General features: G+C 45.9%; 1 protein-coding gene across 2 annotated transcripts in view; it reads right to left on the bottom strand.

The window, feature by feature from the left end:
* Positions 1 to 12265, bottom strand: part of CCDC57 (coiled-coil domain containing 57) — a 147189-nt gene extending 134924 nt beyond the window's left edge. For both annotated transcript variants that reach the window (XM_038372374.2, XM_043497587.1), the window contains exon 1: positions 12149 to 12265. In XM_038372374.2, the coding sequence (XP_038228302.1) occupies positions 12149 to 12200 (52 nt within the window). In that variant the 5' untranslated portion in view covers positions 12201 to 12265. The remainder of the gene's footprint in view (positions 1 to 12148) is intronic.
* Between the last annotated feature and the right edge of the window lie 2810 nt (positions 12266 to 15075).

Genomic DNA, 15075 nt, shown 5'->3' with positions numbered 1-15075 from the left:
ACTCAACCAACTCATGGTCACTGCCTCCCAGATTCCCATCCACTTTTGCTTCCCCCACTAATTCTACCCGGTTTGTGAGCAGCAGATCAAGAAAAGCGCTCCCCCTAGTTGGCTCCCCTAGCACTTGCACCAGGAAATTGTCCCCTACGCTTTCCAAAAACTTCCTGGATTGTCTATGCACCGCTGTATTGCTCTCCCAGCAGATATCAGGAAAATTAAAGTCACCCATGAGAATCAGGGCATGCGATCTAGTAGCTTCCGTGAGTTGCCGGAAGAAAGCCTCATCCACCTCATCCCCCTGGTCCGGTGGTCTATAGCAGACTCCCACCATGACATCACTCTTGTTGCACACACTTCTAAACTTAATCCAGAGACACTCAGGTTTTTCCACAGTTTCGTACCGGAGCTCTGAGCAGTCATACTGCTCCCTTACATACAGTGCTACTCCCCCACCTTTTCTGCCCTGCCTGTCCTTCCTGAACAGTTTATAACCATCCATGACTGTACTCCAGTCATGTGAGTTATCCCACCAAGTCTCTGTTATTCCAATCACGTCATAATTCCTTGACATCACCAGGACCTCCAGTTCTCCCTGCTTGTTTCCAAGGCTTTGTGCATTTGTATATAAGCACTTGAGATAACCTGTTGATCGCCCCTCATTCCCAGTATGAGGCAGGAGCCCTCCCCTCACAGACATTCCTGCCTGTGCTTCCTCCCGGTATCCCGCTTTCCCACTTACCTCAGGGCTTTGGTCTCCTTCCCCCGGTGAACCTAGTTTAAAGCCCTCCTCACTAGGTTAGCCAGCCTGCTGGCAAAGATGTTCTTCCCTCTCTTCGTAAGATGGAGCCCGTCTCTGCCCAGCACTCCTCCTTCATGGAACACCATCCCATGGTCAAAGAATCCAAAGCCTTCTCTCCGACACCACCTGCGTAGCCATTCGTTGACCTCCACGATTCGACGGTCCCTACCCAGGCCTTTTCCTTCCACGGGGAGGATGGACGAGAACACCACTTGCGCCTCCAACTCCTTTATCCTTCTTCCCAGAGCCACGTAGTCCGCAGTGATCCGCTCAAGGTCATTCTTGGCAGTATCATTGGTGCCCACGTGGAGAAGCAGGAAGGGGTAGCGATCCGAGGGCTTATGAGTCTCGGCAGTCTCTCCGTCACATCACGAATCTTAGCCCCTGGCAAGCAGCAGACTTCTCGGTTTTCCCGGTCAGGGCGGCAGATAGATGACTCAGTCCCCCGGAGGAGAGAGTCCCCGACCACCACCACCCGCCTTCTCCTCTTGGGAGTGGTGGTCGTGGAACCCCCAACCTCAGGACATCGCATCTCATGCCTCCCAACCAGCGGAGTCTCCTTCTGCTTTCTCCCCCCAGACATATCATCTGGTCCACTCTCCGCAATGGTACCTGTGGAGAGAACATGAAAGCGGTTAGTTACCTGTGTCTGTGTTACTGGAACCCGGACATTCCGCTTACCTCTTCTGGAGGTCACATGTTGCCAAGCTTCTTCACTGGCCTCTTGGCTCCTCTGTGCAACCTGCTCTATATCTTTAGAGCTTTGTGCCCCTAGAAGCCTATCCTGAGTTTGGTCCAGAAAATCCTCAGTCTCTTGTATACAACGCAGGGTCGTTACCTGTTGCTCCAGACCTTCAATCTTCTCTTCCAATATGGAGACCAGCTTGCACTTTGTACAGACAAAGTCGCTTCTGTCCTGTGGAAGAAAGACAAACATGGCACATCCAGTGCAGGTCACAACAGCTGAACCCCCCCCTTCCATATCACCTACCTACTATGAGCTTCCTCAGAGACGTTGGCAAGATGTAAGCCTCACTGGGCTCACTCCAGGCGAACTCCCAGGCAAACTCCTGCTGTGAGCTGCTCTGCTGTCCCCACTGCTCAGCTGGTTCGCTGCCGAATCAGGCGATGGAGATGGCGTTCCCTCCACGAGATCACCTGGCACCACCGCTTGCCCCCCATGTACGTTCCTCTGTGCCCCCCTAGGGGGGTGCACCCCAATTTTAAAACTTCTACAAGCTGCTGCCAAATGGAAGGCAGAAAATTTGGGGGGGCACGTGACCCTGTGTGCCTCCCCACGCATCACCTCTGCCTATTTCAGATGGGGGTATAGGGTAGACTACATTAATTGGAAAGGGGTACGCATCCTAAAAAGTTTGAAAACCACTGCCCTAGGATGATCTTTAAGGTAAAGAATAAATATTCGTTTCCTTATAAAATGCATGGGGAATGTCCACATTAGCCTTTGCAAACATGTTAAGTACCTTGATTTAACTGGAAATTTATTAATTTGGGGGGAAGGTAAAAAGTACAGTGGAAAAACACAAGGCAGCTGTAGTTGACCACCTAACACATGTTAGAACTCTAATTTATGTCCACATTAGAACTGAAACATATGTTAAAAATACACCACTCTTTCTTAGTAAAGATAAGGCCCTTGCGTTGATGTATAGAGGCAACAGTGTTTTTTTATTTCTAACAGTGCCCATTTTAAGATTTTCTTTTTAATTAACCTGTTACTTAATGGGACTGAGACAAGGTGGGTGAAATATCTTTTATTGGATCGACTTCTGTTGGTGGAAGACACAGAGACAAGCTTTTGAGCAACACAGAGCTCTTCTTCTTCTTCATTGGACTGTTCTTCCTTATCCTTCTCCCATAAAATGTCATTTATAGTTTGTTCCTAATACTTTTGGTCTCTGTGTCAGTTTTCACTGTCTGACCTAGGGACTCATCAGCACCTGCTCAGTAATGATGATTTTCAAGAAGATGCTAGCTATTTATATAGAAGGCTGAACAAAACACTTTAATGTTTTCTGTTCTCTCACTACACCTTATCTCTGGGAAATCTCATTTGCAAACACAAATTCAACTACCATTTCTATGCTGACAACTCAGATATACCTCTCTAACCCAGACCTGTTTCCTTTGGTCCAAATTAAAATCTCAGCCCGTCTCTCTGAAAGCTCCTTATGGAGGTCTAGCCACCAGCTCAAGCTGAACATGCCTAAACAGAGCTTCTAATCTCCCCCACAAGTCATCTCTGCTCCCTCTTTTCTCAATCGCTCTAGACAACACAACCATACATGCCTGTCTTGAAGGCCAATAACCTGAGAATCACCTTTGCTCAGACCTCACTCTACATAATCAAATCCAGACTATATCTCAATATTGCTGATCTTTCTGCATAACATCTCTAAAATACATTATTTTCTATCCAGTCACACAGCTAAAACTCTTATCTAAGCTCTCATCCATATCACAGCTTGATTACTACAAAATCCTTCTCTCTGGCCTTGACAAATGCAGTCTTGCTGCATTCAGATCCATTCAAAATGCTGCTGCAAAGGTTATTTTCCTAGCCTGTCACTTTCACCATGTCACCCCTCCCACTGAATCCCTCCAATGGCTCCCCCTTCTCTTATCACATCGAACAAACTGCTTGGATTCACTTTCAAGGCCCTTTAAAGTCAATCCTCATAAACATCTGCATAACTACCTCCATTATCACCTTCAAATCACTCCTCAAAATTCTCCTTTGCCATGATGCCTATAGAATATTTGATAACAGGCTGCTAGGGGGCAGAGACCACTGCCTATATGCTGACCAATAATATCTCATTGTTTTACTTGCATTTTCCCATCTGTCTATATCCATTTGTTGTCTTCTGTGTTAGCTAAGTCACTAAGGGCTGTGAGAATTTTCACACCCTGAGCACTATAGTTAGGCTGACCTAACAACCAGTGTAGAGGCAGCTAGGTCAACAAAAATTCTTCTTCAACCTAGATACCACCACTCAAGGTGGATTACCTAGCTAAAATACCTTCCATTGATGTAGGAAGCATCTACACTACAGTGCTACAGCAGCACAGCTGGCTTCTGACTGTAAGACTCTTGGGGCAGGGATCATTTTTTGTTCTGTTTTTTGTACAGCCCCAAGCACAAAGGAGTCCTATAACTGTAGCCGATATACACTATGGTAATACAAATAATAAAACCAATATAAAATCCTTTACTTTTGCCCTTCCCACTACCACCGGAAAGGAAATGTTATGTTTTCCATTAGAGACTCCAAATTTTAGGGCTATAAAATCTACTCCAGGCCTGAACAGTTGTAACTCACCCATTTATTTTGCTCCTCTTAAAGAAAATAACTTTACTCATCACAATCCAAAATGGTCTCTTATTTCATTGCCTGCCTGACCTCTCTATTCTGCTGATGATGCCAGCCTCTATGCACTATTTGTCCACTTCCCCCCCAATCATCTGGGTACCTTTTTCCACATCATTCTCTTCAAATTCTGGTCTGCCAATCCACTATCCTCTCTTCTCTTGAAATTCTATTCTCAATACCCAGAACATGAGTCAAATTACAATATTTTTAAATTATCTTTAAATCTACCTCTCAAGGTATGCACAAGCCCAAATTGAGTAATCATGTAATCTTATTGCTGTAAAGCTTGTGCATTCTCGCCCTCTTCCTATTGTTTGTTATCCTCAGTCTTTTACGTCATATCTAGTATATTATAAATTCTTCAAGACAGGGACCATGACTTCCCATTTATTTTGTACAGTGCCATGCACGCTTCTGGGTACTGTAAAAATAATATATGATAGTCTCTGCTTAGCCCCTTTTCCTAAATCTCTGGAGTCAGTACAGATGTTCTCACAGCACAATATTACTCTGTATCAGTTTTATTACAGATAATCCTACCTGCATAAGCATGGGGATACAGAGAACAATAAATCAGACATGCATGTCTTTCCAATGGTGGCTCTTTAATCTCTTAAAATGCAAAAGAGATTTTCAGATCAGCAAACCTAAAACAATATCCCTGCTCCAAAAGGATGCCACATTTTAAATATGATTTCTTTCCCCATAGACCTAACAAATCTCATTCTTAAGGGTTTAAAATTTAGTCTATGCGGGTCAGGATGGAAAATAAGCAGCATAGTATTAGGAGGAAGCTTTGTTTTTCTCTGATAAATCACATTGTGACCATTGTTAGAGAAATCAGTGGTCTGGATGGGTTTTAAAATTTGCTGTGGCTCAGTTTTGCCACTGTCATTACTGTTTCCATTAATGGAAGAAAAATTAAATGGAATACTCTCCAACTTAAATTTGATGGTTGTGTATATATGGAGAAGGTGTTCACAATACTATAATACAATCTCTCTTTTTACTTTAGTAGGTAGAGATGGATACTTCCTACCAAAAGCAGTATTACTGGGCATTTATGAGCAATGTTTCTTTTGTGCTACTTGTACTTATCAGACAACATTACAGAAAGGTCTGTTCTTTTTATATCTCCCTTTACTCCTTTTAGCTGCTGCTCCAAATGCATTTGGCTGTTAACACAGCCACAAATGTTAAGTAAAATATTTCTAATGCAAAGGAACAAGTGCCAAGTTTATACGCAGAAGGTAACAATATTATCATTAGTTCAAAATCCATTAGTGGGCTAAACCATCTCAAAATATTTCAAACTGCACTGAACAGTTATCTGCTCTGTTTTAAAAAAAAAAAAAAAAGGCTTTTGTGCCAGCCCATAAACAAAGTAGTATCAAAACAGTTTCATAAGTGCTTTTAAAATAAAACCTGACACATGCTTCATTGGCTAAACTTGGCCATACAATCTTTAGACAAGACCTTTGTAACAGAAGGGAGCAAAAATTAGATCTTCCATCTTACTGCCACTCTATCACGTCCTTTAAGGATCTATCAAACTGACGTCACAATTTTTCAAAAGAAGGTTAAACAGCATGAAACTTAGAGTAAATCAATCTTTACTTTTATAGGATCTTCCATTTTACATTTAGCAAAAGTGTTAAATCTCACTCACACAACATATTAACTGAAAATAGTAATTAACAGAAAAAATTGTCATTTCTTTTTGGGTTTGTTCTATTCCCTCAGTATTTCCTTGGTTTTGATGGAGGTGAGGAAAGCTTAAAAATACAACACCTAATAATGGGAAGAAAGCATTTGCTTCTGAGAGCAGCAGTATTCGCAATATGGAGTTACTAAAACTAGGACAGGTATTTATACAGTGTTGTGAAAACTGCTGCATTCTTTTATACAGCAGCTGGAACAACATCCTGGATGTCTCACAATCAAGCTTCAGTTCAGAGTACAGTAAAGACACAGCCCGGGTGGCACCAAAAATTACTTCGTAATGGTCATGGATACAGGCAAGATTTCCATGTTCATATTGCAGGATGTATCTGCAACTTTTGATACAAGAAACAACAAAGTCCTGCTAAACTTTCTGCATAACACAGCCAGGGTAAATCACAACATTACAATGGTCCCAATCACTTCTCTCCAGCTGAAACCAAAGAATGATGATGGGTAAGTGCTCTTCTTCCCCAAAGGCTCTATCATGAAGAATCTCACTAGGATCCATACTGAATATCTACATGAGACCACTTAGATTGTGAGATGCTCTGGGCTCAGCTGCCACCAATATGCTGATGACACTCAAATGTCTATCTCATTTGTCACCAATCCAATGACTCCCATTACTAAAAACACTAGAATGCCTATAAAAGATCAGCAAAAAGAAAAGGAGTACTTGTGGCACCTTAGAGACTAACAAATTTGAGCATAACCTTTCATGAGCTACAGCTCACTTCATCGGATACATTTGGTGGAAAATACAGTGGGGAGATTTTTACACACACACACACACACACACACACACACACAACATGAAACAATGGGTTTTATCATACACACTGTAAGGAGAGTGATCACTTAGAGATGAGCCATCACCAGCAGCGGGGGGGGGGGGAGAAGGAGGAAAACCTTTCATGGTGACAAGCAAGGTAGGCCATTTCCAGCAGTTAACAAGAACATCTGAGGAACGGTGGGGTGGGGTGGGGGGGAGAAATAACATAGGGAAATAGTTTTACTTTGTGTAATGACTCCTCCATTCCCAGTCTCTATTCAAGCCTAAGTTAATTGTATCCAGTTTGCAAATTAATTCCAATTCAGCAGTCTCTCGTTGGAGTCTGTTTTTGAAGCTTTTTTGTTGAAGGATAGCTACTCTCAGGTCTGTAATCGAGTGACAAGAGAGAGTGAAGTGTTCTCCGACTGGTTTTTGAATGTTATAATTCTTGAAGTCTGATTTGTGTCCATTTAGTCTTTTAGGTAGAGACTGTCCAGTTTGACCAAGGTACATGGTAGAGGGGCATTGCTGGCACATGATGGCATATATCACATTGGTAGATGCGCAGGTGAACGAGCCTCTGATAGTGTGGTTGATGTGATTAGGCCCTATGATGGTATCCCCTGAATAGATATGTGGACAGAGTTGGCAACGGGCTTTGTTGCAAGGATAGGTTCCTGGGTTAGTGGTTCTGTTGTGTGGTGGGTGGTTGCTGGTGAGTATTTGCTTCAGGTTGCGGGGCTGTCTGAAAGCAAGGACTGGCCTGTCTCCCAAGATCTGTGAGAGTGATGGGTTGTCCTTTAGGATAGGTTGTAGATCCTTGATGATGCGTTGGAGGGGTTTTAGTTGGGGGCTGAAGGTGAGGGTTAGTGGCGTTCTGTTATTTCAGCCTGGACCAGTCCACACAAGAGATCCACTTCCTGGACACTATGGTGCTAATACGTGATGGTCACATAAACACCACCCTATATCAGAAACCTACTGACCGCTATTCCTACCTACATGCCTTAGCTTTCATCCAGATCATACCACTTTGGTCTACAGCCGATCCATTGTTTACAGCCAAGCTCTACGATATAACAGCATTTGCTCCAACCCCTCAGACAGAGACAAACACCTACAAGATCTCTATCATGCATTCTTACAACTACACTACCCACCTGCTGAAGTGAAGAAACAGATTGACAGAGCCAGAAGAGTACCCAGAAGTCACCTACTACAGGACAGGCCCAACAAAGAAAATAACAGAACGCCACTAGCCATCACCTTCAGCCCCCAACTAAAACCTCTCCAACACATCATCAAGGATCTACAACCTATCCTGAAGGACGACCCATCACTCTCACAGATCTTGGGAGACAGGCCAGTCCTTGCTTTCAGACAGCCCCCCAACCTGAAACAAATATCGCCAGCAATCACACACCACACAACAGAACCATTAACCCAGGAACCTATCCTTGCAACAAAGCCCGTTGCCAACTCTGTCCACATATCTATTCAGGGGATACAATCATAGGGCCTAATCACATCAGCCACACTATCAGAGGCTCGTTCACCTGCACATCTACCAATGTGATATATGCCATCATGTGCCAGCAATGCCCCTCTGCCATGTACATTGGTCAAACTGGACCGTCTCTACGTAAAAGAATAAATGGACACAAATCAGACGTCAAGAATTATAACATTCAAAAACCAGTCGGAGAACACTTCACTCTCTCTTGTCACTCGATTACAGACCTGAGAGTAGCTATCCTTCAACAAAAAAGCTTCAAAAACAGACTCCAACGAGAGACTGCTGAATTGGAATTAATTTGCAAACTGGATACAATTAATTTAGGCTTGAATAGAGACTGGGAATGGATGAATCATCACACAAAGTAAAACTGTTTCCCCATGTTATTTCTCCCCCCACTGTTCCTCAGATGTTCTTGTTAACTGCTGGAACTGGCCTAACTTGCTTGTCACCATGAAAGGTTTTCCTGCTTTCCCCCCCTTGCTGCTGGTGATGGCTCATCTTAAGTGATCACTCTCCTTACAGTGTGTATGATAAAACCCATTGTTTCATGTTCTCTGTATGTGTATATAAATCTCCCCACTGTATTTTCCACCAAATGTATTGGATGAAGTGAGCTGTAACTTACGAAAGCTTATGCTCTAATAAATTTGTTAGTCTCTAAGGTGCCACAAGTACTCCTTTTCTTTTTGCAAATACAGAGTAACAAAGCTGCTACTCTGAAACCTATAAAAGATCAGATGGCAGCTAGCTCAGACCAACCCAGACAGGACCAAGTGATACTGGCTGAAAGGGGGGAAAGCACTTTGAAGAACTAGCTAGAACTCTGCACACCTCTACCTTTCTGTCAAAGACAGACAGCCCCCTTTTGTCAGAATGGTTCAAAGCCTTGGGGTCCTGCTTGAATCATCACTAAAGCTTAGCTCACTAGGTAGCACTTGTGGCTAAAAACATCTTTTTTCATCTCTAATGCACTAGGAAACTTTACCCCTACCTCCCAGATGAGAAGCTGGCCACAGTGATCGATGCATTTGTCACCTCCCAGACAAGATTACTGTACTTCAGTGTATCTAAAGCAGAATGTGAAAACAATACAAAGCTCTAGCTTAGGGGTGGGTAAACTTTTTGGCCTGAGGGACACATCTGGGTGGGGAAATTGCATTCAGGGCCATGAATATAGGGCTGGGGCAGGGGGTTGGGGTGCAGGAGGGGTGTGGGGTGTATGAGGGGGCTCAGGGCAGGGTGTTGGGGTGCAGGAGGGGTGTGGGGTGTACGAGGGGGCTCAGGGCAGGGTGTTGGGGTGCAGGAGGAGTGTGGGGTGTACAAGGGGGCTCAGGGCAGGGGGTTGGGGTGCAGAAGGAGTGTGGGGTGTACAAGGGGGCTCAGGGCAGGGGGTTGGAGTGCAGGAGGGGTGTGGGGTGCAGCAGGGGGCTCAGGGCAGGGGGTTGGGGTGCAGGGGGGGTTCGGGGTATGGGCTCTGGCCTGGTACCACTTACCTTGAGCGGCTCTGGGGTGGCAACGGCGCGCAGCGGGACTAAGGCAGGCTTCCTGCCTGCCCTGGCCCTGCGCTGCACTGCTCCCGGAAGTGGCTGGCACCACATCCCTGTGGCCCGCGGCGGGTGGGGAGGGTAGGGCTCCGTGCGCTGCCCTCGCCTGCGGGTACCTCCCCCAAAGTTCCCATTGGCCACGGTTCCCTGTCCCTGGCCAATGGGAGCTGCGGGGGGCAGTGCCTGCAGGCAAGGGCAGCGCGCGGAGCCCTCCTCCCCACCCTCCAGCCAGGGGCCACAGGGATGTGGTGCCGGCCGCTTTCAGGAGCAGTATGGGGCCCGTGGCACCACAGGGGGTGGCAATCCCGAGGGCCAGATCCAAAGCCCTAATGGGACATAGTTTGCCTACCCCTGCTCTAGCTGATACAAAGAGTGGCTGCCTGAGTCCTCCATTGTTTAGGCTGTCATGAGCTCATCAAGACTGTACTTCAGTCCTCCACTGGTTTCCCATTCAGTTCTACTACCAGTTTAAGGGCTTTGACACAATCTCAAAACAGGGAGTTAAATACCAGCTACACACATGTAAAGAATGCATTTCTATCTATGAATTGCTAAAACATATGTCTGTCTTTGGGTCAACATATCCCACAAAGCCCAAAACAAAGAACATGAGAGCCAAGGATGAAGTATTCTCAGTTGAGAGGATTCAGCTATGGAACATCAGAAGAGATTATGTTAATCCAATATCTGATCCTTTTTATGAACTACTACAAAAACTAGTAGATTACTTCAAGAAACTCCAATGCACACTGAAGAAAACTGTCCAAGCAATCTTCTCTGAGATTCTTCCTGTCCCACAAGTAAAGGAAGATTCTGGAAGCGAATGGCAACCTAGGTAAGTACTAAAGTAAAGGTTTAGTGGAACATAGCCCCTTCCCTCAGTAGAAGTTGGATCAATGTAGTTTGACTGACCTCCAACTCAGTAGAAGGGAGAGCAGTCTCCTTGAGGACAGGCTCGCTAGAGTCATCAGGAGAGGATTAAACTAATATCAAACGGGGAGGGTAAAATGAGGGAAAAAATGAGCACTTAACACTAAACTGAGATCATAGAATCATAGAATATTAGGGTTGGAAGAGACCTCAGGAAGTCATCTAGTCCAATCCCCTGCTCAAAGCAGAACCAACACCAACTAAATCATCCCAGTCAGGGCTTTGTCAAGCTGGGCGTTAAAAACCTCTAAGGATGGAGATTCCAACACTCCCTAGGTAACCCATTCCAGTGCTTCACCACCCTCCTAGTGAAAGGCTGTTTCCTAATATCCAGCGTAGACCTCCCCCACTGCAACTTCAGACCATTGCTTCTTGTTCTGTCATCTGCCACCACAGAGAACAGCCTGGCTCCATCCTCTTTGGAACCCTCCTTCAGGTAATTGAAGGCTGCTATCAAATCCCCTCTCTCTTCTCTTCTGCAGACTAAGAGATGCTGAGAACAAATTAAGCAAGAAACCAAAGAATATGAAAAGAATAAATTCTTTAATAATCTATACACTAATGTTAGGAGCCAAGGTTAACATACAAGATGAATTGGAATTGCTGATCTGTGAGCATAAATTCAATCTAGTTGATATTACTGAAACCTGATGGGATGATTCACACCATTGGAATGTTAAAATCAATGGTTATCAAGTATTTAAGAAGGATCAAAGTGGACATAAGGAGAAGGAAAGTGGCACTCTACATCAAAAATGGCATTAGCTATTTCCAAGTCATGGATAACACAGAAAAAAATTATCTTAAATCCTTATGGATCAATGTCCTAACTGTTCTGCTACAGACTACCAAACCATACTAGGGAACACAATGCCCTCTTTGTACCTATCTATAATGGGTAGGGGGGAAAACTATGCTAATGGAGGTCTTCAATTTGAGTGACATATGATACATGTTTCATCCTGCCAGTACTAAAACAGCCTTGGAATTTCTAAATAGTAGAGATGACTATTTCCTAACTCAAAAACTGCTGCAAACAACATGGTTGAATTCTTTGTTAGACCTTGTCCTAACAGATAAAGAGGAGCTGATCACAGAACTAAAAGTTAATGATAGTAGGTACAAGGCTCTCCATAACTGACAATGTTTAATCAAAATTGGATTTTTTTCTAAAATGCATATGCTTTAGAAATTAGTTTGGGTATGTTCTATGGGTTGTGCTATACTACACAGGAAATCAAACTAGATGATTACAACCGTCACAGGGTTCCCTACTGGGATAGCAGGACGCAGACCGATGACAGGGAGCAGCAAATGGGGGACGCGTGGGGTGCCGAGTGCCCCGGTTCGATGGGGCGGAGATGAGGAGGCGCGGGTGACCGAGCAGCCCGGTGGGATATGGGGTGCGGGAGGGGACGACGACGCGCGCGGGTGACTGGGCGCCCCGGCTCGCTGGAAACTCACGAGTTGCTCTAGAAGCGGCGGCGGGTCTGTGCTGAGCAGGCCCCGTCTCCATGGGAACCGTAGCTGCTGCTGGTGCTCCAGGAACACGCCTCCCCAGGGAACGCGGGCCCCAACCCCAGCGGGACCGCCCGTGGGATCCGCTTCAGACCCCTTCCCTCGCGCTCTAATTGACGCCCACCCTTGGCCTTTGTCCGGGGTCTGGTATACTGCCAATGCTTTGAGACGCGCCTTGGGTGTTGTGCCAGCTGCTGTGATGTAAATAGTGGCAGGAACCGCACCACTGTACTATCCACCCCATCCCCAGAGATTATCGCCAACCCCCAGTCCACATACCCCATATACCTCTGCAGCCTTACTCTCCTACCCACTTTCGGTAACTATTCTCATCAACCTGAGCCCCCACTAAAGCATAAGCCAACACCTCCCCATTATCCCATGTCTCCATTGACCTGAGCTGTCCCCATTGAGGGAGCTGCACCCTATCAGCACTCCACCAATGTACTATCCACCCTATGCAACCTCTATCCCATAAACCCCTCCACCAAATCCCTATCCATCCCCACCCCATCAACCCACATCCGGTCAAGCTCAGCCCATTCCAATACTTCTATCAAACAACCCCCACCAATGCCCCATTCACCTATCAACTTCGCACCAGTGCATTATCCACCAATGTCCCCATTGACAACTCATCCATCTATATCACCCATTAACACCCATCCTCTCACAGTCACCATCAACCCATGCTCCAATCAACTCCTCACATCCCAACATCAACCTCAGCAACTCCCTAGCTATCCGTTCCCCTCACCAACCTGTGCCCCAACAATTCCACACAAGGCCTTATCCATTCATATCCCTCATCAACCCCCAGAATCTATCAATCCTTTACCAACATACCATCGATCTGTCCCTTATTCATCTACATCATCTAAACCCCCATGAACATGCTCTGCCATAGGAATTTCATACAATTTCCTTCATTTTCTTGAACCATGTGGCCATCATACCTCCCATTTTTTCAGTACTGGCTGTTCCCCCCATTATTATCCAATTTAAGACCTTTACCTCCTACCAGCCCTCTCTCCACACACAATAAGCCAGTATCAGTCCCTTTCCCAAAAATTGCCCCAACTCTACCTTCATTAGGAAGTATTAAACATCACCATCACACCCCTGCCCTTCTTCCCCAACAAACAGATGTCAGCCCTGTTCTCTTAGCTCCTCCCCTATTATGCAGTATCATCCCCTTTACCTACATTTTCCACAAATTCTCCCTCCCCCTTGGCAGGTATCAGCCCCTCCACTCTATCACTGGTTCCCAAACTGTTTAGTAAGGCAATGCACCAACTGCATGTTGTCTTTTTGTGACCTAACCGGGGTTCAGATTTATGGGTGGGGGCCAATAGGTCAGGATTCTTCTCCTTCTTCAACACTGTGAGGGCACAGACCACTCACAGCAGCACCCTTCATCCCAGCACCATAACCCTAATCCCAGCCTGGTGCAGAGGGGAAGACCAGTGGGGGCAGGGTAGGGGTTGGAGTGTGAGCCTGCTCCACATTCACCTCAAAGTGGCAGCTCCTGTCCTGCAGGGTTGGGCCCAGCTCCCCATTCTGGGAGTTGCAACCTGGCACAAGTGGTCACACTGCCACTCAGGTTTAGCCCAGTCACCCCTCTATCATGACAGTCATGACCCACTGTTTGGGAAACCACTCTATATTACATGAGCATACATGTCCCTCTTTTAATATTATTCCTTTTATACCCCCATCCCAACATCTAGTATCAGCCCCTTCCTCAATTCTACTGCTTTCTCCCCCTTACACACATACACTAGCTCAGTGGTTCTCAACCAGGGGTGCACGTACCCCTGGAGGTACACAGAGGTCTTCCAGGGGTACTCAACTCATCTAGAGCACGGTTTCTCAACCTGGAGGTTGCAACCCACAGGAGGGTCATGGGACAGGTTTGGGGCGGGGTCACAAGTACAGGGCCAGCATTAGGGGTAGCAAGCAGGGCAATTGCCCGGGGCCTTGCACAGCTAAGTTACATGCTTCAGCTCCAGGCGGCGAGGGTTCTGGCTTGAGACAAGGCTTACAAGTGAAAAACAAGCTCAAGAACACGGGGGTGGGGGAGGCTCTGGACACCCAGCCACTCCACTCCAGAGGATGGCCCAAGCAACAGAAGGCTGTCATTCAAACAGCTTTGATTTGTAGTGTGGCTACAATAAGCAATATGACCTTGTCCTTCCCTCCTCCCCAACCCCACCCAGGCTACTTTGTCAATGATCTCCCTTTTTTTTAATAAATAAAGAATGTATAGATTCAAAACAATAGGGACTTTATTTTCTTTTTCCAGCTGTGGTCAAAGGTGGGAGGGGGATTGCCTTACAGGGAAGTAAATTCAACAAAGGGGGCAGTTTTGCATCGAGGAGAAATACACAACTGTCACACTGTAGCCTGGCCAGTCATGAAACTGTTTTTCAAAGCCTCTCTGATGCGCAGCGCGCCTAGCTGTGCTCTTCTAATCGCCCTGGTGTCTGGCTGCTCAAAATCGGCCACCAGGCAATTTGCCTCAATCTCCCACCCCACCATAAACGTCTCCCCCTTACTCTTACAGATAATATGGAGCACACAGCAAGCAGCAATAACAATGGAAATATTGGTTGAGCTGATGTCTAACCTAGTCAGCAAACAGCACCAGCGAGATTTTAAACATCCAAAGGCACATTCTACCACCATTCTGCACTTGCTCAGCCGATAGTTGAACTGCTCCTTACTACTGCCAAGGTTGCCTGTGTACGGCTTCATTAGCCATGGGAGCAAGGGGTAGGCTGTGTCCCCAAGGATAACTACTGGCATTTCAACATCCCTAATGGTAATTTTCTGGTCTGGGAAGTAAGTCCCTTCTTGCAGCTGCTCAAACA

This window comes from Dermochelys coriacea, chromosome 14, assembly GCF_009764565.3.
Source record: "Dermochelys coriacea isolate rDerCor1 chromosome 14, rDerCor1.pri.v4, whole genome shotgun sequence".
Classification (NCBI taxonomy): Eukaryota; Metazoa; Chordata; order Testudines; family Dermochelyidae; genus Dermochelys; species Dermochelys coriacea.
This window is presented reverse-complemented; position numbering and strand designations above follow the sequence as displayed.